General features: G+C 32.9%; 1 protein-coding gene across 3 annotated transcripts; it reads left to right on the forward strand.

Moving 5' to 3' along the window:
• Nucleotides 1-6,308: 6,308 nt before the first annotated feature.
• Nucleotides 6,309-25,929, forward strand: LOC110098122 (protein SPA1-RELATED 4-like). Of its 3 annotated transcripts, XM_020824843.2 has the most exons (8): nucleotides 6,309-7,595; nucleotides 7,680-7,837; nucleotides 19,857-20,838; nucleotides 21,471-21,617; nucleotides 21,730-22,041; nucleotides 22,156-22,215; nucleotides 23,203-23,281; nucleotides 25,566-25,929. In XM_020824843.2, exons 1-8 carry the CDS (start codon nucleotides 7,032-7,034, stop codon nucleotides 25,625-25,627), a joined length of 2,364 nt encoding a protein of 787 aa, XP_020680502.1. In that variant the 5' UTR covers nucleotides 6,309-7,031; the 3' UTR covers nucleotides 25,628-25,929. The 3 variants fall into 3 exon arrangements, 2 of the variants coding, with proteins under 2 accessions (XP_020680502.1, XP_020680501.1); XR_002303310.2 differs by lacking the exons at nucleotides 23,203-23,281; nucleotides 25,566-25,929 and having other exon boundaries at nucleotides 21,730-21,855; nucleotides 21,950-22,041; XM_020824842.2 differs by lacking the exon at nucleotides 23,203-23,281 and having other exon boundaries at nucleotides 6,310-7,595.

Genomic DNA, 25,929 nt, shown 5'->3' on the forward strand with positions numbered 1-25,929 from the left:
TCATGCATGTCCTCATTTATAAGGACAATAAATACTATCGACATAAAATTTTGATGCTCAACACTACTGGCCCAATTTTTTGGTTGATATTCACTTTAGTGACGAGATTTTTATTTTTAGTAGCGTATTTTGATGGTCGCTAATTTCCTATTTTCTTGTATTGAGTGGTTCTAAAATTGATGTAAGATAATTTCTAATATTTAAAACCACTACATACGCTCCCCAAAACTGATATCAAAGTCTTTTTTTTTTGTGGCCAATCTTCATACTTATCAACATTGACAGTTGATGCTCATCCATCTTTATGAACATAGCCATCTACTATTAGTCTACTATTAGCTAAAGAGGTAGCATCAAACTAATTTTTTTTACATTATATCATCACATTGTAATATCAAATCAATACTATTAGATATATTCTTACTAGGAAAGAACCCATTAATTTTTCCTCTTCAAAAGTTTTCTATAAAAAATATTACTCTATTGATCCTTGCAATTTTACCTCGTGATATTTATATGTATGTGAGATCTTTATGCAAGTTAATACATAAATCTCAATCTCTATGTATATTCTTTTATATGGAAACAAATGTCCATAGAAGATTTAATATGGAATTATCAAATGAAGGACCACAATTAAAATTGTCCTCAAGTTTTGTAACATAATGATTAGATATTTGAGTGAAAGGTACTTTAAACACCATCTTCTTTAATGTATGTGTGATGTTAACAATTTGACAACCAACAAACAAGACCCTAATTGTATGTTCCTTTCTTTTTGTCCCAAATGTTTGATGATATTCTTTAGTTTGTGGATTTTATATCATTTTAATCACTATAGGAAAATCACTCATTACCGGCGGTTTGTTCCAGTGGTTATTATAACATTTCCGACAGTTTTGCAAAATAATTGCGGCTTTTCAAAAATCGTCGGTAAAAACCGCCTAGGAAACAATTTCTAGTTGTCTTGCTCACCGGCGGCTTTCCGGCGGTCTATACCACCAGTGGTTTCCAGCGGTCATAACGTCGGTGACCACCGGTTATTTATCGGCGGCTTATTGGCTGTTTAACCGCCGATTTGGCAGAATTTTTGTGGCGGCCAAACCGCCGGATTATCGTCGTTCTAACAGCTATGATCGTCGATAAACCGCCGGTAAATCACCGGTGGTTTACCAGCGGTCATAACCTAAGGAATTATGACAATTCAACCGCCGACGTATCGCCGGAGAACAGCTGGAAACCGTCGGCAAACCGCCTGTAAGTACCGACGGCTATAGTGAACTTCCGATGGCTATAATTAGCCATCCAGTATTGGTGTTTCCGGCGGCCAAATCGTCGGTTGGCCGCTGAATTTGAAAAAAAAAAATGACAGCTGCCTCTCTATTTTATTGATTTTCACCCTAAACTCTAAATCTGCACAGAAAATACAACAATTATCACAAATATGGACAACACGACACTATAATCAATCACAACAATTATCACAAATATATTCATCAAAATAAATAAACACATAATAAGTTCATAACCAAATAAATAAAGTCATTGCTTTACCACAACAAGTTCATCAAACTAAATGTTTAAACCAAATAAGTTTACACATAAGTTCATCAAACAAATAAGAGTACTAATCCTCCTTTGTGTCCTCGCTGTCTGGTGATGTATGTGGCTGCTCTTGTTCTTGCACTTTCTTCTTTTGATTTTCATCTCTATAGGATCACAGCTATGCCTGCATCTCATTTTGAACCTTTCTCATCTCTTATATCTCTCTCGTCAACGCTGCAACCACACTTTTTTCAGCTCCACTAGGATCATAAAATGCTGAGGTGGATGCACTGCCTTCATAAGTATAGCCTTGCGAACCAAAGTCATAAACCTCCCCCTCTGCCTTCCTCCAACAAGATCTGACCATGTATGATACTCATAATTCCGGGACAAGTTATTTTTTATAATGACCATAAAAAGAGAGAAGGCTTATTCAAATATGGCCTAATGATTGATTAGATATTTAATTAGTTGGAGACATACATGAAAAGGGAATGTAAATATATATATATATATGTAAGATAAAGTAGCTTTTTTTTCACTAATGAATCTTTTAACTATAATGGATGATCTATAAATGATGTATTATATATCCATAAGGTAAGACAAATAATTAATTTGGAGAGGCTGATGAGGAATATATATGTATGATAAATTTATAAAAAATCTCTCACCAACTCCATATAACAATGTAGGATAAATAATTACCTAAAAAAATGTAATGCAAATGTAACCTAAATTTCATTTCCAATGCTAACTTATCCAAATTAATATTTAAAACATGTTATTTGCATAAAAAATAACATAAATATTAAATATATAAATAAAAATTTGATGTTATGACATAAATATCTCTTTTTATTTTTTAAATATTTTTAGTGAATGTTCAAGTCTAAAAGATTAGTTTCTTGTACTTTAGATAAACTACTTTCAACATAAATTATTTATTTAGGCTTTATTTGAGATGGTTTTTTTATTATTTCTTAAATCAATTTTCTAATACGAAAAATTCTAGTTAAAAAAAATAAGATAGTTGTCCCAAACGAAGCCTTACTACTTTCTGAAGCAGATTTTTAGTATAACATTTTTTAGTTTCAAAGATTTTGGTACTAAAAAGATGATTTAGAAAGCAGTAAGAAAGCCGTCCCAAACGAATCCTTAATTAAATATCTAAAAGAAAAAAAAAAAGACAAAGAAAGCTTTAATGAGTATTATTTATTGAATATTTACTCTACCTTTAATTTAGAAACTATATATTAAAGAAATATTATCTTTGCATTTAAGATTTCTTGTTATGTCAACAGCTACCAACCAAGAAAAAGACATTTAAATTTATAAAATTATTTTTTTTCAATTAATAATGCTTTAATTTTGTTGATTGCACATTTACTACTGTCACATGCTCTCAAAGACTATAGTCAAATTCAATAATGATCCAACTAATCGGTGGGCCGGCCCGACCCAACAAAAGATTGGGTCATTGGACTTAGCCTTATCTTGTTTCCCTTTAGGGAGTTCAATGTAGTTGAAAATAATTATTATAAGATTTTGGAGATGAAATTTACATTGAAGTAAATTCTATTGTCCTTTGTTTATTTTATTATAGAAATTCACTTCTTATGAAATCAAAATTTATGTTTATTTTGGATAATAAAAATTATTTTATTCATTTTATATTAATTTTAAAATATTATATTGTACTTGAAATTCTATTTTCATATTTTTAAATAAGAGTTAAAAAAAAAATTATTCCATTTATATTATAATTTTGATTAAATAAGTAATTGAATTCAATTTTAAAAGTAAATTACAATAATTAGATATTTATTTTAAAACAAAGTAACCCTCAAAGCTTTCAAACTTCAGCTATGAATTGGATTCACTTCATTTCAGCATTATCTTTTAGTCATAAATCGTAGCCGTTGAATTCTACATTATTTTTTAAGAAAGATTGAGCTAAAATATTCTGAGTACTTTTATAATTATTAAATTTATTTTGGGATAAATATATATTATAAATTTTATTTATATTCTATTTACTTTATGAAAGTAATTATGATATTTTATTAATTTTAATAATTTAATTGCACATTAATCAATTAAATGTTGATATGATAATATAAATTAACGAGAATAATATTAAAATATTAATTTAATGAATATTATATTATTATATTATTTAAAATTTATTATTAATTTTCTCTAAAATAAAATTTAAACTTGAATTGATATGCATATACACTTCTATTATTTTTGTAATATAATTGATTATAATTTTAACTATTTTAAAAAATCAATATAGAGTTGAATTAAAGCATGCATAGAAGGCTTCTTCAATGATTTAAGCTTAGTTTGGGACGTATTTTTTTTTATTGCTTTTTAAAGCAGCTTTTTAGTACAAAAAAATTAATTTTCGTACTAAAAAACTGCTTTAAGAAGCAATAAAAAAACTGTCTCAAATGAACCCTTAGTAAGTGACATAAAATATCATTGAGCATTATAAAAGCAAAGAAAATATATTATTGTCAAAGCAATGATTGAAGCCAAATTTTTAATACAAAATAGTCTATGAAAGATGTCATTTGAAGAATAACAATTAAAATAAGCACCAAACACTATAATGCAAAATATTTTTTAAAAATTTATTTCATCAAATTGCCTTTTAGTGTTGGCATGAAAATTATATTGGATAGTTTTTTAATATAAGTGATGGTGATTCAAGGTCGGAAGTTTGGCATATTTGTATTTGGATTGGACTAATTTTAATTTTGTTGGGTTTATCATATCAAGATGTTCAGTTTGACTATAAATTTGTTAAAATTGAAATTCAAATATCCCTAAATTTAACTTTGAAAGTTTCCAATCCAAATATGAATCAAGATTCGTGCTCTATCTAGACAATTTTCTATAACACATCACGAATATAGGACCAATGATACTGAGAACAAGATGAAAAATTAGGCAGTAGATTGGTCACCAGAGAACCTTTAGAGAACGGAGTCAACAACATAGATCACGTGGATGCTAACTCGAAGGGAGAAGAATGAGAGATTATAAGAGCTGAGTTGATCTTAAGCTTTATGGAGTATGGTTGGTTATCATCATCAAGATTTGAGTTAGAATTTTAGAATAATAATAATAATAATAATACAAAGCAAATATTGATTATTATTATTTTTAGTTTTGTTTGATAAACAATAGATATTGATTGCTCTTCACCTTCTTTAAAAAATCATATAAATTTACTAATCTTCACCCACTTAATTAATTACTCATGCCAGCATAATCTATGCAATTTACCACTAATTATCTCCCCTAATTGATTCTCACAATAATTAATCTTCTAATTTAATGGTGAAAGATTCGGTTTATCAAAGCCCGAGGCAAGCATTAACCATAAGCAACATTTTTATATAGCTTAAAATGACACCTCAATGATGTCATGAAGAACAAGTCCCTAAAAGTCTTAGTTTTAAATAGAATATACAAACAAATCAAAGCTATCCATCCTCCTTACTACTAATATAGGAAACATCCATTCCCCTTGCTCCCAATTGGAGTGTGTGCATTATTATAGTACTATTCATTGGTGCATTCAATGTGCTACCATTTTGTTTGTAGGTTGCATTTTAAGCATCACAATATCAATTTTTGTTTTTAATGTTCATAATCTTATACACCCATATGTGTTAGATTAGAATTGAATTTAAGAAGTTTTTGATTGAGAACTAATTTGAATCTCTTGCATCTCCGTCATTGTATATTTTGTGGTCATCCGAAGCCTAGCTAGATTTGCCTGTAACTTCATCTAGGGAAAATCGTTTAAGAGGAAGTTCTAACTCAACCTTTAGTACAAAGCTATTGAATCTGTCTATTTGAGAATATTTTTTCAAGGAATTTTTCATCTCGAGTAGAGTACCTGTCAATTGATAAGAGGTTCTCGTCAGAAGAATCTATTTAGGATACTAACCTCAATCTGAAACCTGCTCTCCATTCCTTTGATTAAAAGTTGGCCTTAGTTCAAATTTGCTCATTATATAACTAGTAATAATAAGTAAATTTTATTCAATTCTTATTAAATTATACCGTGTAATCAATCTTATAATGTCTGTCATTTATTCTTTTCTACAAATAGGGGTCATTAGTTAATCAACACCAAGGAAAATGTTACATGAAATACCTTTAGAATTTTTTATTAATTGTTTCTCTACAACTAAGCTTGATTCACCAGACTTTGTTTAAAAGAGTTCGATATAATCTCTTATAAATCAGTAAAAAAGTAGTCCCAAATGAAGCTTAATTCTCAACATAAATCATTAAGACTTTGTTCTCTCTTTCTCTAGTTTTTGTTCTCTAAGCTTGATTCACTTCACAAGTAAAACATGAATTACTCAAAATGCTACATAAAGTCATTGCATGTCTGAGTGACATAATGACTATATTTTATATAAAAAAAATAGAAAAAAACATTTAAAATAATAATTTATTTTATTTTATAAATAATGATGATGAATATTAATATATTAATATATTTATTGATATTTTTAAAATAAAAAATAAATTAAAAAATATATAAATAATATATGAAAAATTTAATATTAAATATGCAAACATGTAATATGTGTAAATATTTAATATTCGGCTATTTAATATAGTTCAGATGTAGGTGAATATTCATTATAAAAAATAGAAATTGTAAAAGTTTTATTAGTACAAAAACCAAAAGCTGTAAAAAGTGGACGTGCTTGTTTTGGTGAGCGGACATGGAAGAACCACGTAGCTCCAAGGATGCAGAATGCAGGGAGGAAGACGTGGAAAACTAAGCGGATGGCTCGGCGTCTTCTCCTCCTCATTTTGGCTACTAAACAACTTTTTCGGCCAATGGGATTTTGCAAATCAGGCGGCTCGGTTCCCTACTCTTCTTCTCCATTCTTTTCTCGGCGGAAAATAAAGAAAGCTTCATTTTTTCTGGTGGAAAATAAAAAGCGTAAGAGAAGCCTGCGGATTTGGGAGGCTGTGGAGCTTCGGTGATAAAAAGGAAGAAGAGGGCCACTTAAAAAAAATCATCTTGTTGTTTTCTTCTCTCTATTTTCTCCGGTTTAGCTGCCGCTCTTTATCGTTCTCTCTCTCTCTCTCTCTCTCTCTCTCTCTCTTCTTGGCCTCTGGGTTTGTTCGATTCATTGTGCGTCTAGTTTTGCCGGAAAGAGGGGAGCTTTCTGCATTTGGGTTTTGATGGAAAGCATCTAGCTTTGTTCTTCGCGTGTGAAAGATCAGATCTTGGCGTCACAAACCTCTTCAAATGCTTTCCTGTGCTCGGAGCGGCGATCCTTGAAGAGTAAAAGATTGGTTCTTGTCATTGGAAATGGTCGCATGGAGGTTTTCGAGAAGGAGTTTGATTAGAGGAGGTTCTTCGCCTCCAAGCCCTTGAAGGCCGCCTCAAGCAAATTAAAGCTTGGGGTAATTAGCTAGTTGGTGGCGGCATTTCTATGGAGGAGGAGGTGGAGGACGACGAGGATCTTAACCGATGCCGTGCTGATGAAAGATGTTTTGATCCCAAGTTGAAACCTGCCGGTCATGTTCATCAGAATTCCGGCGAGGTGAGTCTCAGGGAGTGGCTGGACAAGCCCAAGAGACCGGTGGACTTTGTAGAATGTCTTCATATATTCCGGCAGGTTGTCGAGGCGGTGAACCTCGCACATTCTCAGGGAGTTGTGGTTAACAACATTAGGCCATCTTGCTTTGTCTTGTCAGCACTTAACCGTGTTTCTTTCATTGAATCCGCTTCTTGTTCAGACACTTCATGTGGGGACGAAGAAGGTAGCTATGCTGCCGGAGCTGCCGTGGCTCCTGGTGATCAGATGACTTCAATGGAGTCTGTGGAGGGAAAGAGAGAATTGCATGTGGTGAGTGAGGCTGATGAGACCAGAGACTTTCCTCTCAAGAAAATATTGAGTATGGAGTTTACTTGGTATGCGAGCCCTGAAGAAGTCGAAGGAAGGCAAAGCTTATTTGCCTCTGATGTTTACAAATTAGGAGTTCTTCTTTTTGAGGTTAGGAATCAATTTTGTTTTATCTTTGGCTAAACCTTTGATTGTTTGATCTGTTAATTTTGGTTATTGGTTTTGGTCTGCTAGTTATTTTGCATGTTCGAAACTCTGGAAGAGAAGCTTAGCAAAATGTCTAACTTGAGAGACCGAGTTCTTCCTCCACAAATGCTACTCAAGTGGCCTAAGGAGGCTTCCTTTTGCTTGTGGCTTTTGCATCCACAGCCAAGTAGTAGGCCTACATTGAGGTTAGATTTTTTAAACTGTGATGATATTTTTTTGGGTATTATTGCTTTGGTTTAGCTCAACTGCTCAAATATTAAGTGATTTAAGCTATTTTTTTACCTAGATTTTCTGCTACTTATGTTTTCTTGAACAACATAAACAATTAACTTTTATGAAAGATGGAAACTAAGGCTTCGTTTGAGATAGATTTCTTGTTACTTTTTAAAGCAGCTTTTTAATTTTAGTATAAAAATTTTAATTTTTGTACTAGAAAACTGCTTTAAGAAGCAATAAAAAAGCCGTCCCAAACGAAGCCTAAATTTTTTTAGTAGCAGTTTATTTGGCTTTTCAAAAAGTGCTTTTTATGAATGCTAGTTTTTTTTTCCTTTAAAGAAATTAATATTTATTTAAATACTTATTTACTAATTAAGATTAATATATTATATTAAATTTTGATATAAGTTGTTCAAAATAATTTGAAAAGAGTTTAATGCCTCATGGAGCATTTAACAAAATGGGATGAAGTATGAGGATTCATAAAGTTGGTCCCAAATAGTTGGGATAAGGCTAATAAGGATAATGAGGATGGTGATGATGATGATATATGAAATTCATTATAATATTCTATTCAATAAACTTATTTCACTGTTATGACAAATTTTTACTAGAAAAACAAAATTCTTAGTACACTTTAAGCAACAAGCTAAACAATATGCTTAATATAATTTTATTATACAGTCATCTGCTTTACTAAACAATCCAACACTACAAAATTCAACAATGGCAAACAAAGCCTGAATTTCTTTAGGTTTTTTCAATTTTCAACATAATTTGTATGAATTCGGGTTCAATATTCAACAAGGTTTTACTTCAACACAATCCTAGTGTCCTTTTTTTTTTCCTTCATGCGTGGTTATAATAAGCGTAAGTGTATTCGACATTATTACCAAGTTATTGATAATTGTTTCTCAATTTTATTGTTTATGTGTCATTCTTTTTAATAATTGTTAAAATTTGGATATTTATTTAATAATTTAAGTTTATATATTTGCGTTTAACAAATCATTGATTAAATGAAATGTAAAATTCAATGATTTGATTAATAGACACATGTCGTCGAGGGTAAGGAGAACCTTTGCTTGGTTACTTAGATTTGCTTCGATGATTAATAATACATACAACCCTAGCATTAATAGAGTTCCTGCAATTTTTTAGAGGACATGAAAGCCTTCTATGTTTCCATCTTTTTGGAAGCAACGAGGCAATGTCTTTTTTTTTTTCATGAGTTGGAGAATAGTTTGTTTTATCTTTTATTCCGATATGTACAAAATTTATAAAATCTTAGAAGAGTATATAATAGAAAACATACAAAATCAGAGAATATAAATAACTGAAAATAATTAAAACAGTCTCACGGATTCGTGCGTTGACAACAAGAACTGCAGGAAAAACTCATATTATTGGCGGTCCATATCTGCCAGAAAATGATTAATTCCGCCATAAAATGTGCATCTCTGACGGATTTCCAGTGGAAATTTAGTCGACGGTAAAACGAGAGTTGAAAATTTTGTTTTGGTGGAATTATTCCGCTGGATATATTTTTGTTGGATTTACCGACGGAATTCTGGCAGAATTGTGCAGAAATATTCGTCCTTTGCGAAGCACTCTTCCCGTGTCTCAAACATCCAAGTTTTTTCTTAATATAAGCCAAATCTAATACCTTTACTTTCTTAACTGGGTTATCGGGAGGCCGCCGTTTTATGTGTCCAAACCATCTAAGGTGACTCTCTCACTCTCTCTAATATTATCTTCCATAGGAGCTTCTCCAACCTTTTCACATATATGCTTATTTCGTATCTTGTCTGTAAGAGTAAAGTCACTCATGAGCATTCTCATCCCTGCAAACACTTAACTTAATGTTATGCTTCTCTTTTAGTGACCAACATTTTATATCATAAAGCATTGCAGGTTTCACCATGTCTTATAGAATTTTCCCTTAAGTTTGAGGAGAATTTTCTATCACACAATAAACCCAATGTATTCCTCCACTTTAACCATCCAACTTGAATTCTACTAATATCATCCACATCTATTTTACCATCAACTCCATCTCTAGTATTATCAACAAGGAGAATATCATCAAAAAAATGCATACACCATGGTACAATATCTTGCAAATGTCTACCGAGATCATCCATGACCAAAGCAAAAAGAAATTGGCTAATAGCAGAACAACATATGGCGGTGCCGGCGACCAAGGCGGCGAACAATGGCGACGAAGTGGTGTACACAAAGGCGGTGGACACGGCGTTCGACGGGAGGCAACTCACGTGGTCGAGAGCGAAGCAAGAATGAAATGAGTAGGAAGACAATCATGAATAGTGCCGGGAGGAAAATAGGGCCTTTTCCGGCTATAATGCCGGTGGATTTTTTGGCGAAAATGTTTCCGGCGACATTTTTGCTAGAAATATTTTGTCGTGTTTAAGTAAGCCGACAAGTTTTTCACAAGAAATTTTCAGTGTATTTTTCGACAGAAGTTACCATCAATTTTATAAAAACCGGTGAAATTGCCAGCGAGTTTTCTGCTTGAAAATTGCCAGCAGTTTTTTTGCCAAAAAATTGCCTGCGGGTTTTCCACCTAAAAATTGTTAGCGGTTTATCCGTCAGAAAACCCGCCGGTAAGTGACTAGTGGAATATCTGTCGATTACATTGCCGCTACTACTGGCGGATATAATTACGTTGGAAATTCCACTGGTATAGCCATTTTTTTCTTGTAGTGAAGTATCTCATGGATCCATAAGATGACAACATTAAGGGGCTGTTTGGTATCAGATTTATCGTCGGATTTAAGTCGGATTTATGCTAAATCCAACCAAACGGTTTTACAACGTGCGTTAAATCCCGGGATTCAATAAATTCCGGATTTACGACTTAAATCTCGGATTTAGTAAATCCCTCGGTTTGGTGGATTTAACGGGATTTAAAGAATGGCGAAAGACTTACCCGTGGCGCCCATGTCGCTGAAGCTCAACAGTCGCCGAAGAAGCGCGCGAAAGGGAGAACCTCCACAGCCACCAAGCTCCCGTTGTTTCTTCCGATCAAAATGTCGTAACTTCCGACCCGACAGGAAGGGAAAGTCGTCGCCACGAAGGAACCGAAGTAGCGACGCGCGCAATCTCTACACCTCCTGCTAAGCAACAAAGCCGAACAACAACAACGAAAAGAAAAGATGAAAGGCAAACCCTAGACGCCTCAAAGTTATTATTGATTAACTTAATTAATATTAAATAATTAATAATGCAATTAATTAATTAAATAATTAATGCATAAATTAATTATCTAATTTAACTTAATTGACTAATTAATGATATACTTAGTAATTAAATATTAATATAATTTTCTTATTTAATATTTCAACTGTCATTTTGGTCCATATTAGTTTGTATTTGCTTTTTATTGAATTTTCGGTCATTTTATATGAACTAAAATTGGTTTTATTATGTTTTATGCAATGATCTTGATTTCATAAATATTTCCTTTAAACTTAAATCCCTAACCGCCATAAATCCTAATATATGTTACCAAACAGTTTCTTAGGATTTAACAAGATTTAACATTTAGCATACCAAACAGTTATCAGGATTTAACACATTTCGGATTTACTAAATCCGGATTTACAGGATTTATTAAATCCCACTAAAGTTAAATCCCACTTCAAACAACCCCTAAGGAAGGAAGAGGGTTGAAGTTTGGATTGAAGTTAGGGATCCATGAGGTAGTGGCATCAAGAAAGGAAGAGGGTGGAAGTCAAGGCAAAAATAAAGAGTTGTTTACATATTCTCCCTCAAGAAAATAAATGGATGTCTTTCATTCCATGTTTGCCATATAATTTTTGAAGGTCTGCCCTTGATATTCCCATGGTGAATATGTTGGCAAGTTATTCACATGTGGTTATAAGCGAGATAAATATTAGACCGGGTGTAAATGTAGCAATCAGGCGCGCACTTCAAAGCTTGTCTCAACACAATTTTAAAAAAGTCAATGAGGTGTATGCCTCACATTTGCCAGATGGGGCTGACACCTCAGTTGGAGTGAGATATGCCTCATGTTGACCACTAACCCCCCATAAACCAAGCCAAACTTGAGAAAATTGCATGACCTCAAATGTCTAGCCACATGCCGGAAAACCCTTACACTGGCACCCTTTCTTGTTATGTTGCCATTGTAGCTTCACCGCCGTTGCTTCTCCTCCAACACCTCTCCTCTTGGTGTTGAAAACCTATTTTCTTTGTTTCAATATGAGAGGGGAGAGAAAGTAATTGATTATAACGATTATTTTAATAAAGATCCTCTATGAGAATAGAATAGGGAAATTTTAAAGTCACAATTATGACATTAGACTACTTATTTATTTTGAACCGGTAGTGATAGAGGTTATTTATTTAGCATTGATTGTAGCCTTATATTGACTTTGAATACTCTTATTGGAATAATTTACTTTGATGTTAATATTCTACTTATCATTTCATGTTTTTCATTAATTTAATAATTTAATTCAAAGGTTTACGTTTCAAAACACCTTGAGGCTTACGCCTCGTCTCATGGAAAGAATATGGCTCAATACCTGATGGCACAATTTCAAACCTTGGATTAGACCATTGTTAAGCATATCCTTTGTAAAATTTGTATGAACTTTAATATGCTATGTATGATTATGTTTCATGGGATTATATGCAATATTGATAGCTGTCTTATTATCATAATAGAGCTTCATAGGACATTTTATTCAAACTTCAAATCCTTTAGGATAATATTTAGTCATAATGGAGCACAGATTCTCAATGTCATATATCTAATTTCGGCTTCTGTGCAAGATGTTTTTATCATATTTATTTTTTATTTCTTCCTATCACGAGATTGCTTCTTAAAAATATGTAATATCCTGAAATTGATCTTGTCTATCATAAAACTTGCATAATCTTTATCTTTTAATGCCTCAAGAGTGAATTCTTCCCATTTTTTTATGTTGTTTGGGTTTCCTTCAAATATTGTAGAGTTCTTTGTACTGTCCTAAGATTCAATTCTTTAGAACTGTGCATGAATTAACTCACAATGCTAACAATATAAGCACTGTTAAATCTAGTTTTTGTTAAGTAGATGTATCTTCCCAGAAGTCCTTTATAGGAGATTTTTTTTTCTTTTGTTGTGTCTATTTGAGAATCTCTAAGTTTCTGATTGAATTTTATGGGACTTTTAACAAGCTTGCATCCTAATATACCTATATCTTTCAATTAGTCCGTTATGACTTTTTGTTGTGATATAAAAATTCTATGTGCACAGTGTGCAAGCTCAATGCTAAATAAATACTTTAAGTTGCCTACATTGTTACTTTAAATTCTTTAAATATAGATATATTTTAAGTTCTCAATTTCTTCCACATCACTAACTATTATGATATTTCGGCCACATAAATTACCGGTGAAGAGATGCATGCTTTAGGCGTATGTTTTACAAATAATGTAGGTCTCATTGAATTTATTTATATTTTATATTGCGCATTACCTTGGTGAATCTTACGAGTGAGGCCATTGAAGATTTTGGGTGTAAAAAAAATTATAGGATCCTCTAAAAAATTCAGGTTTGAGTTGACCTGTTTAATAAACGGTCGGGTTCGGGTCTGGAATTTTGACATGTTTGTTAAACGGGCCGTGTTTAGGTTGACTCGCCAAACTTATGTTGACCCGAAATTACTTGTTTAAATTATTTTTTTCTTCAATTTATTTATTTATTGGTATGATAGTCCTATTTTTTATTAATTATTCTAAAATCTATTATTAAAAATATATAAAAAGATTTAAAAAAAATCAAAATGGGTTATTGGGTCTGGTTCAGGTCATTCGGGTTGGGTTCGGTTCCACCTTTTTAACCTGTTTATTAAATAGTTTTGGTTTGTGTTTAGGTTGACCAGATTCGAGTCAGATCCGAACCCAACCCATTGACCCATTTTGACACTCCTATTAAAGATTGGTTTAATTCATACCATGTTTTTTTTAGCTTATGTAACTTTTGTTCTATATTTAAACAAAATCCTAATTTCACCTTTGAATATACATCCTCATCTAGCTCACCATCAATAAAGCATTTTTAACAGCAAATTACTATATTTTCCATTCCATACTAATTACTAATAATAGAATAATTTAATAGTGTTCATTTTGGCACCTGAAGTACATATTTTAAGGTAATAAATTCTGTTTGTTTGAGTGTAGCATTTGACAACTAATTTAGTTTTATACCTTTTAAAGAACCATTTAATTTACACTATAGCAAAGACCCATTTACATTCCATTTGTTTCTTTTATTGTGGTAATCTTACCTATTTGCATGTTTTATTTTTTATTTTTTATTTTGAAGTGCTTCCATTTTGATCTCTTTCATAGCACTATTCTAATTCTCCCTATTTAAGAAATCAATGGTTTCCTTTGGGTTAGAAGTAGTTTGCAGGGTAGTCAGGAAGGTTTATTGATTATGAGAAAGACTTTTGTATGAGAAAAACAAGAATAATAGGTGTTCATTAGATGTTCTTGTACCTTTATTACCAGGACTCCTTTTAGTTGTAAGTTTGATCGTTCCTTTAGTAGATTCAACAACAGGTATTTGTTCAGTTGATTAAGCTTGTGTTGATTGAGGGATTAATGCATTGCTTCTTGAGTAAATCTGTAGTGGTTAAATAGAAAGTGGCTTAGGCATAATCTTAGTTTGGATAGGGGTAGCAGAGTCTGGAATAGAATTGCTTGTTGCGATGCGTGCCGAGGAATGACAATCTAGGAGAAAAATGTATCTTTATCTCATATTTATTGTTGAGGGTAAGTAGTAATAAATTAGTATTTTTCTTTATTGAAAGTAACATGAGCTGAAATATGCACCTTTCTCATAGAGGGGTGGTAGCATTTATATCTCCTTTATGTGGGAGAATAACTAATGGTCGCACATTTAATTGATTGTGAATCAAATTTTCCTCTATTTTTAGAGCGTGTATGAAGAGAAGTAACACTAACAAATAATTTTAGAATGAGGTTATTTATGGTGTTAAAGTGAGGAAAGAAATTTTTTAGGCCTTCCATAAGATATTTGAATTAAAAAACCCTTACAAGTAACTTGTTTATGATGTAAGTGGTCGTTAAAATAGTTTCCCCCAATAATTTTTTGAAACATCATTTTGAAAAAAAAAGGAAGCTTTAGTGGGAGCAAGTAGGTGGTGGTTCTTTTATTCAACTACTTTATTTGTTGGAGTATATACACAGAAGAAGACTCATGTATTATTCCATCCTCTTAGAAGTATGAAAGATAGTGAATAAAATAGTTATTAGTATTATAATATCAAACTCTTTTTTATTTCAACAACAAATTAATTTTTAATCAAGTTGTGAAATGTGAGAAATGTGGTACTCATGTCATTTCTTAGATTTAAGTAGAAGGTTCCATGACATATTGGTACGACATCGATAAAAGACAAACCATTGAGCCTTGGAGATGTCAGGCAAAGAATATAATTATGTTAGACCGATCCATTGGACCGGTCCAGCCTTTCCATACGGGACCGGCCCAGGCGGAAGCATCCGCTTCTCCTGTACGCCGATCGCACCGCAAGCACCAACAAGCGCCAACATAGCAATTTTGGAAGGGTTTTTGAAGGGAGTTTAGGAGGGAATTTGAATGTAGCGATTGTTTAGGGATTTTCTTTGATTTGTATGCATTAAATAGTTTGTTTTCCTAGGATTAGGGTATCTTGAATTTGGCTGAATTTAGGATCACTTAGGTTTAGGTTTCTTTTGGGCTCTAGCTGCGTTTAGAGATTTGGGAGAGATAGAACCTCCTCTCAAATAGAGGATCAATTGTATCTTGCTATTTTTCTTCTTCTACTAGTGAATTTCAAGTGTTTTCCCTCATATTTTCCAAGAAAATTACGATTTTTGCTGTTTTCCATTGGAGTTGTGGACTGTTTTTGCTGTTTTTACCAATAGTGTTAGGTTTTACTTGAAATATTCAAGTACTTCCTATCAGATTCCTAGATGCCATTATGAACGACAAAAAGGGAATTAGGGATGTTTAATTTTTTGTAAAATTGGTATGTTTGTGGTTTGCTTAATCACAAACATTACAATAAACTTTTCAATATTGATTTTTTTTTTAAATAACGAAGGTAATATAGTTTTTTAGAACAATAAAGAATGGGTAACTTATACGTAGATTTTGAAGCCATATCTAATTTTATTTGATTTAATCGTTTTTGAAAGAAGAAATAACAGAAGATTGTGTAAAGTTTTTTAATCATTAGTTTTCTCAAGGCGATGGAGACCATCCCTTCCTTTTTGCCACTCTAATTGCCCTCCCTGTGCTGTTTAGCTAGCTTTTGAAAGGATAACATGTTGTTAATAATTTAGATACATGAAGGATATTTAAGAGTGCAAGGGATGTGTTTATAAGAATATCTTCTTAGCTAATCATAATTGTCAATGATCCATCGATAATGATTATTTTTTGGTTTCTAGGATAAATAGTATATGAAATAATTTTGTTAGAGTAGTTGTTTATCTAGCATGTTTCTCCTGAATCAATTCTCCAATAACTAAAAATGGGCATCTTTGAGACTTTGAAGGTAGAGAAGATAAGGTAACACTTGAGAATACTACAATACATGTACCTGGCATATATGTTTTTTTTGGTATTCCTAGAATTATTTTTTAGCCTTTCTATTTCTTATTTGTGGAACTCAATGGGAGATTCTTTGGTATTGCCTTATATGTTTTAGAATGTATATTTTTGCTCTTTTGTTTAACTCCCTTGTGCTGTCTAATTTTGACTTTATGGTTTGGCATAAAGTTTTCACATCTTTCCTTTGGTGTCAATCCTTTCACAATATGTGCACCATAGATATCTTTTCAACATTCTGATAGGAAATACTTGAGTTCGCAAGTAACCCTAAGGTAATACTTGAGTTCGCAAGCAACCCTAGTCAAAATCAGCCCAAAACAGTGAGCAAAACTGCTGTCCCAGCAGTTTTACAGCAGCTCTGCAGCAGGAAATGCACCCAAACAGAGAAAAATAAGGAAAAGAAACAAGGTTTCCACTAGTAGATGCAAGAAAACAAAGAAAGATACAACGTCCTTCGATTCGAGAGGAAGAACAACTCTCCACAAGTCTTTAGCAAACCCTAGAGCCCAAGCACATAATGAGATCTCAAACTTTTTATTCAAATTCAAGATGAGGACCTAATTCCCCCCTTTCCCCCTCTTTAACTCTCATCCCCATACAAAATCCCTAAACAGCCCTTCTATTCAAATTTCCCCCCCTTTCCATTCAAATTTTCCCTCCAACCCTTGAATTAACTCCATGTGGGGCCCGCCTAGAGTAAGGACCGGAGGGGCCCGCCTAACATTTCATAGATGTTTTCTCCAGTATTCCTAGAAAGCTTTATAGCCTTTATATATTATGTGGAACTCATTTGGTGATTCTTTTGTGTTACCTTCTATCATATGTGCTACAATACATATTTTTGCTCTTTTACTTATCTCTTGTGCTGTTTGACTTCGATTTTGTGGTATGCTATAAAGTTTTCAACATCTTTACCATGTATTTCAAACCTTTTTGCAATATGTGCTCCATAGGGTATCTTTATTGATAATCTTTGTTAGGTTTGGTTACTTGAGGTCCTCAGTTGCAGAAGGATTTGAGTCAGAGCTCTTGAGATCGATAGCCTTGGATGTTAATCTTGAGCCTTCTATTGGGTTGTTGGTGATCATGACTCCCTTTCTTCTTTCTTTAGTTTAGGCAATGAATTTGTTTAGTGATTTTAAATCCTCATTTTTGATAATTTATACCCTCACAACATCAAATTTAACATTTAATCCCCAAAAAATCACATATTTGGTCTTTTTCAACAAATGTTTTAAGAAGAGCCACATTTTGACTACATTACATTTGGATGTATTAATAATGGTCCATCTCTTATCATAGGCTTTGCAATAGGTTGGGATATTTGTGATGGATTGCCCTCTTTGCTTTGCTGAAGAGATATTAATATTGAATTCATAGATTTGTGTGATATAGTGAATGTGTAGATAGTTTTAATTTATTGTATACCATATTTTCTTTTCTGAATGGAGGAACATGCATATATCAATTATCTTTTGAGTTCTATAATTAAGACATCACGAAAGAGTCATGTTCGTCCCATATTTTAAACATGGTTTCACATTGTTTAGTTATGATGCCAAGTCAATGACCTAATTTTTCCCTTCCCTTCTAGAATGTGTGAACCCATTGCGACCACTTTAGTTAGTTCTTTCCATTCAACTGATGTGTTGAATGAATGTTTTGCAACTCTCATGTCATTTGGATTTCATCACTTAGTCTCGAGGGAATTTGAGACAAAGGGAGCAATGTTGTTGTTGTTGTCCTTGGTGAGGAAAAGTGTGGCAGAAGTGTATTACAAACCAGAAAGTGGAACATAAATTGAAAGTTATACATTTCGGAAATAAAGAAGAAAAGTAAGAGGAGGATACTTGGGAAATATTTTCTTCATTGCGGATGCCATTATAAGAATTTTAGAATAAGTTATACAATCTTAAGAGTGCTCCTAGTAGGAAATATATAAGACAACTAATTTTGTCTTTAAGTTTCCTATTCAAATAAATAGGAAGATTCTATGAAATATTAAAATTTGGTTGCTTGATAAGTTTAAATTAATTTATGTCACAGTGCAAGACATCTTGTCATTCACGCACAAAATATGAATTTCATGTCCTTTGGGCGATGCCTTAGTCTATAGGGTGTATCCCCTATAGGCTAAGCACCTCTCTCGACTATTTTTTAGGCAAATTTGCTCCACCCCTTCACATCAATTAGCCTCAAGATCACCTTTTTAAATATTGATCCTATCTCAGACCTGATTTTGAGGATATATGTTTAATTTTATAAAATGAAAAAGTTATGCTTGAAAACAAGAGTACAACTTTACCGTTAAAAAGTATTGCTTTTTTTTTTCTTTCTTTTGTAGTAGTAGTAGATGATTTGTTGTATGTTATTTGACAATTTGGATGCAAGTTGAGGATTTCCCTACATGTGTGTGTCTCTCTCTCTCTTTATGGCACAGGACTTTCTACATAGATCAACGTGTATGGGTATATATTCACTGCATAGCAAGACAACTTCTGTAATAAAAACTGAGTGATAATTCTTCAAACTGATTGAAGCACAAACCTTCTCAGCTTCCACTAACATCTAGTGATCACTTCCACTACAGGAAATTCGCTGTATACCGGTGGTTAAACCCTGCTATTAACCGGCGGTTCAACCGCCGGTATTTAACACTAAACTACCGGTATTTCCCTCCCCAATATATCTCATCTCTTTCTCTCTCCCTCCCCCATCCCCAATATGTTTTCATTAAACTTTCATCTCATGAATTACATAAGAGATTTAACTCAATAAGGGATTCAATTTTCCTCATTTTTTTTTCTTATTTTTGCTACAACATAAACCTAATCAATGAGGAGGAGCTGATTAGGCTTGAGAAGATATTTCTCAGTAATTGACAAAATTCTTGTGCGGCAAGTTTAGATTAACATATCCTTATTGCCACTGAGGCTGGTCTGGTCCTGCTCATGCTTGTCTGACTTGAATGCAATAGAACTACTTTAGTTTTGCAAAATATATCTGCCATGTGGAAAAAGAAAAAAAAAGTTACGATGTTTGCATTGTCTGCAAAATATATGTCTGCAAAGCAAAAAATGGTTCATCCTTGCATGCAGTGGTAGGAAGTGCAAATTATATATATGCTTGGATAGGAAGGAATAAAAGAAAGTTAACCATTGCTCTCAAAATATTTCAAGTTCAAAGCTAGTCATTGTTAGGGGATCCTAGGTACTCTCTTTTATGTCAAAAATTCACCTTAGGACATGAATGAACATATTCAGCTTTTACCTAATTGGAATTTTACTCTTTGATTTTAATCTGATTCCTTTTCTTGTGGATTGCAGCGAGTTGTTAGAAAGCGAGTTCTTAAACGAAGAACTAGATAGTTTAGAAGAGCGAGGAGCAGCTATCAAGTTGAAAGAGGAGATTGAAGAGTTGGAGTTACTTCTGGATTTTCTTTTGGGGCTGCAAACAAGAAAGATAGAAGCTGCTCATAAGCTTCATGACACCATTTGTTTTCTCTGTGCTGATATAGAAGAAGTTGAAAATCAAAGGTCAAGCCTCATGAAAAATGGATGCTCCTTTCTTGGACTTGAGAAAGGTGATCATGGAACAGCTCATAAATTTGAGTGTCCATTACCTTGTAATGAAATAAATGAAGATTCATTTTCTTCGGGCTCTCGAAAGCGCATCAGGCCTGGACACAAGGATTTTATGGAAGAAAAGTTCAATGAGAATCATCTTGATGTTCCCAGACCAGATACTAACCAAGAGACCCATGAGAAAATATCATCAAAGAGCTCTCGAATCTTGAAAAACTTTAGCAGGCTGGAGGAAGCTTATTTTTCATCAAGATACAAAACTATGAGGCCAATAGGCCAACGTTTTAGTAGTAAAATGCTAATTAGTAATCCTAGTAGTGGATCAACTGTGAGAACTGATGGGAGTTCTGCTGATTATTTAGCCTCTAAGAAAGGCAATGGTGGCAGTAAAATGAGTGATTTGGTAAATCCTTTCCTGAACGGTTTGTGCAAGTACTTATCTTTCAGCAAATTTAAAGTTCGTGCAGAAGTTAAACAAGGAGACCTGCTAAACTCCAGTAATTTGATTTGCTCCCTTTCTTTCGACCGGGATAAAGAATTTTTTGCTACTGCTGGTGTAAATAGGAAGATCAAAGTTTTTGAATGTGATGCAATATTAAATGAAGAACACAATATTCATTATCCTGTGGCTGAGATGACTAGTAGATCAAAACTCAGCAATGTTTGCTGGAATGGCTACATAAAGAGCCAGATTGCTTCAAGTGACTTCGAAGGGGTTGTGCAGGTGAATAATCATACTGTTTTTGTGAGATCTTGCTTGAGAGGAAGAAGCACTTCCTCTTCTTGATCTTGGGAGAGGAGGAGGGAGAGAGGGAAGGGAAGAGGGAGAAGGCAGAAAACAAATCCTTTATTGCTTGATCATACCTATTACAACTTATAAATCCTCTATATATCGGCACTAATGCTATACAAGAAGCTACACAACAAGCTACAAAGCTAAATCTAGGATCTATATCTAACAATTCTCCACGGTGGTACTAGATTTAGGTTTGTAGCTTGTTGTGTAGCTTGTTGTATAGCATTAGTACCTATATATAGAGGCTTTATAGGTTGTAATAGGTATGGTCAAGCAATAAAGGATTTGTTTTCTTCCATCTCCCTCTTCCCTTCCCTCTCTCCCTCCTCTCCCAAGAAGCTCATGAAGGAAGTGCTTTCTCTTCTCATTGAAGATCCTCACAGTTTTCTTCATTTCTTAGGCTTCGTTTGGGATGGCTTTCTTACTGCTTTTTAAAGCGGTTTTCTAGTTAAAAAATTTAAATTTTTATACTAGAAAGCCGCTTTAAGAAGCAGGAAGGAGGCCGTCACAAACGAAACCTTAATCTTATTTACAATTACTTATATTATGCTCCATCACAGGTATGGGATGTCTCTCGAAGTGAAGTCCTTGTTGAAATGAGGGAACATGAGAAGCGTGTGTGGTCGGTTAACTATTCCCCAATTGACCCAACAAAGTTAGCTAGTGGAAGTGATGATGGGACTGTGAAGCTATGGAATATCAATCAGGCAATTGTACTCTTGCACTTGGTGTATGTCAGCTTTGCAACTATGCACTGCTATATGACATTATAAACTTATTTTCCATTCTTGCAACATGTAAATCTGTTTCTTAATACAGGGAGGAAGCACTGGAACTATCATAACAAAGGCAAATGTATGTTCTGTGCAATTTCCACCAGATTCGGCTAATTTACTTGCTATTGGTTCAGCAGATCATAATGTGTACTACTATGATCTACGAAATGTACGGCTTCCTTTATTGACATTGGCTGCTCATGCAAGGACTGTGAGCTATGTGAAGTTTATTGATTCATCCACCCTTGTATCTTCATCGACAGACAACTCTTTGAAGCTTTGGGACCTTACTGTGAGTTCATCAGGGGTCATTGAAAGACCCGTTCACTCATTCACTGGGCATACAAATGTGAAGGTAATAGCCTGTTTTCTTTAGTAATTGTTCATCATGATTAGATTTTTTTTTTCTTAAAGATTAATTTGATTCTCATTGAACTTCTCTTAAATTTCTTTCTTTTTTTTTTCTCAGAATTTTGTTGGTCTGTCCGTTTCTGATGGTTATATTGCTACAGGCTCAGAAACAAATGAGGTAAGATTTTATGTTTTCATGATCTTTGTGAGCTAGAATTCTAGCTGCTTGCAATGTGGGAAACTTGATTTCTAGTCACACCTGCAGTATGAACAACTTGTTCACTTGAATTATAATAATCCGCTTAACTGCAGAAGAGACAGGAAATATTTATTTGTTTGTAGGACTCAAGCTTACCTATTAATTTTCCTTACAATACTATAAATGCAAATGCATTTATATAACCTTATAGAAAACAAGTCATGATTTTTATATTAGCTAATTTCTTCTTGTACATAGGTATTTTTGAACAATTTCATGCAAGATTTAGGGAAAACTGAGGTAGGGAGCGTAACACCCCCACTATACCCTTGCTAGTATTGTAAAGTGCCACAAAAATAAACATAAAATTTTTCAGTCTTAAGATATGATATTTTTCATTATCTGAATATTTGTATAAACATTCATTAACATTTATATTTACTATATAAATGGAAGCATCTAATCACTTCAATTACATCAAATAAATACTTATCGAGCCACTAATAAAATTTAAAATAGTACACCACTGAATTGTCTATCATATCTCAACTATAGATCCACAAACAAAGTTAAATACTAGAATATAAAATGAAATAACTTGAATCTATTCTGCTTTAATATTTTTTTTTCTTTTCTTGTAATAACAATCAATATGAAAAGAATTGATGTGTTATGAGGTTCAATAAGTTATGCAATTTATATAAAAATTAAATGCCAAATAATAAAGAATAACATGATTGAATTAACTTAAAAATATTTGCAAAATAATATTAATCATCTTTTAAAAATTATAAATTCATTTATTTGAAGTCTATATAGAATATCAATATCAATTTTTAAAGATTTGACTGAACTTTCAAAAAAAAGTTCAATAGAGCACAAATAGTCCTGACATTATTGCTATTGAACAATATATATGTCCCTTTTGCCTCTTTATGGGTCCCTTTTGCCCCATTTGCTATGCAGAAATTATATCTCTGGGTCCATTTAGCCCCACTTACAGTGCAGTGTCATACATATGGATCATTTTGCCCCACCTATAATGGTAAGTTGCATATTATTTTATAGCCAATCTTTTTTAATTTTTGATATATATATATATAGAATTATTAATTCTTGCATTTGTTAATTAGAATTTACACAACTTACCTTCTTGACGAGTTCTCTTCAAATTCTCCACCTCTTACTCTTTTGCGTCTGGAAGTAACCTACAATCACCTATTTCAAATTCTATAGATTGATAGATTCCATAGTTTATTACTCAAATAAATTGTATAACATAAACTTATATTTAACATAATAATTTTCCTTAAAATCCCCCTTCTGCATATACCCAATAAATCCTAAAATATAATTAGGTAAAATTGCTTTAGAAACTTTTACCAACTTTTTGAAAATCTAAAAGATAACTATGAACATTATCATACAAACAAATTTCTTACCTCTTTCTTTTTTTCTTCTTCCCTAAACTGATCCTTCTTCTTCCTCCAACTTTCCTTCTTATTCTTCCTTCATCAAAATTAGAAACTCTTTTACTTCAACCCTCTTATTCTTCCAATCACCTCTTACCAACCCAATCCTTTTAGAAAAGCATCGTTGAAAATTTTAAATCCTTCAGTTCCTGATGGAATTGTCAATATAGGTGGAGTTGCTAAATACTGTTTTAACTCTTGAAAACTCTGCTCACAATCCCCATTCCATTCAAATTTCATGTCTTTATTGTTCAACTTAGATTAAGACAAAGCAATTTAAAAAAAATCTTTTACAAATCTTCTGTAATATCTTGCTAATTCCCAGAAACTTTTGACTCTATCACATTAGTTGGTCTTGACTATTCTATCACTATTTTTATCTTTTCTGGATCCAATAATATACCTTCTCTATTGAAATTGTGCCCCAAGAATGAAATTTTATTTGGCCAAAATTTACATTTAGAATATTTAACAAACAATTTATGTTGTCTTAATAATTCTAGCACAATTTTTAAATGATCAACATGTTCATTATGATTATTTGAATAGATCAAGATGTCGTCAATAAACAACAATTACAAATTGATCAAGGAAAGGTCTGAAAATCCTGTTCATCATATCCATGAACACTACTGGGGCATTGGTTAGTTCGAATAGCATAACAAAAAATTCATAATGCCCATATCTGATATAAAAAACGGTCTTCTCAACATCACCTTCTTTCACTCTAACCTGATCTCAAATCAATTCTGAAGAATACAGAGGCATCTGCTAATTTTTTTTTGTTATCATTAAATAAATGATAGAAGCATCTGCTAATTGGTCAAATAGATCATCTATTCTGGGAAGAGGGCACTTGTTTTTAATAGTCACTTTATTTAATTCTATGTAATCAATACAAAGTCATATTGAACCATCATTTTTCTTGACAAATAGTATTGGTGCACTCTATGGAGATGAACTGGGTTTGATAAAATAATTTTCTATCAATTCTGTCAACTGACTTTTTAATTCTTGCAATTCTTTGGTTGCCATTCTGTAAGGTGCATTTATAATTGGATTTGTTATATGTTGAAGATTTATTGAAAATTTTACCTCTCTATTCTGAGGTAAATCCTTCCATTCATCCAAAAAAACATCTATATATTCATTCACTATAGGAATATAATTTATATCATTACCCTTTTCTTTAGTTGTTTCTAACTTTGCTAAGAAAATTAATTCTCCCGTTCTTGTACTTTTATGCACATGAGTAGAATCAATCAAATGATGAAATTATTCCCCTTTCACACTGAAAATAAAATACCTCTTCCCCAAGCAAATCAAATATGATCATTTTTCTTCCAACATTCAATGGTAGCAAAATATTTGACCAACCAATTCAATCCAAAATTCTCCAAAATCCTCTTCTCTCCATCACTTTCAGTTGGCAACACCCAAAATTGCCAGCCTCATAGCTGTTGCTGGGCGCAGCCCTTGGAGATGCTACCTGCTTCTTCATCTTCCTCTGTCGCTGCAGCTTACATACCTCCAAGTGGTCTTCACCTGCTGCAATCATCATCTGGAGTCGTAGGAATTGGTCACCTGCTGCTAGTAATTCTAGAAGAAAACAACGAGCAATAATTCTGGAATTGCAATTCCAGCAGTCCAAAAGAAGGGAAAAACTAGATCATCTTGCCTTCTAGCATAGATAAGAGAACCTAATTGACTACCATAAAGTAGGGGTTTCAATATATGACCCAACTCGAAATTCTGATCCGTAAAATTTTGGGTTCAGATGAACCCGTTTAACAAAATTTAAAAGAAATGGTTAATATTATGAATAAGATTATCATCTTTAAATGCTTTTTGTTTCAGGTTTTTGTGTACCACAAAGCCTTCCCCATGCCTATGTTATCCTACAGATTTGGGAGCATTGATCCCATTTCTGGCCGCGAAGCTGATGATTCTAACCAGTTCATCTCCTGCTTGTGCTGGCGCGGCGAATCACATTCTCTCGTTGCCGCGAATTCGACCGGGAACATCGAAATTTTGGAAATGGTGTAATTGTTTTTGTTGCAGAGTTACTAGCAGTGAGAAATTTGTTGTCTGCATCATTTGTATTTTGTTGGTTCCTAAAGAGGTAGGTGAAGCTGATGAGCTATTGTATGATATAGTACAGATAAATGATAAAGAATTGTTTATAGTCAAATATAAATTCAATTGGAGGAGTTATCTAATC

This window comes from Dendrobium catenatum, unplaced genomic scaffold (genome assembly GCF_001605985.2).
Source record: "Dendrobium catenatum unplaced genomic scaffold, ASM160598v2 fragScaff_scaffold_842, whole genome shotgun sequence".
NCBI classification, from domain to species: domain Eukaryota; kingdom Viridiplantae; phylum Streptophyta; class Magnoliopsida; order Asparagales; family Orchidaceae; genus Dendrobium; species Dendrobium catenatum.

Bases quoted from the DNA above. Each gene is read 5' to 3' on its own strand.
- LOC110098122 (XM_020824842.2), top strand. From the start codon at position 7,032: ATGGAGGAGGAGGTGGAGGACGACGAGGATCTTAACCGATGCCGTGCT. The intron at 7,596-7,679 runs GTTAGGAATCAA...TTGGTCTGCTAG, and splicing joins TAGGAGTTCTTCTTTTTGAG to TTATTTTGCATGTTCGAAAC. The intron at 22,216-25,565 runs GTAAGATTTTAT...TTTTTGTTTCAG, and splicing joins CAGGCTCAGAAACAAATGAG to GTTTTTGTGTACCACAAAGC.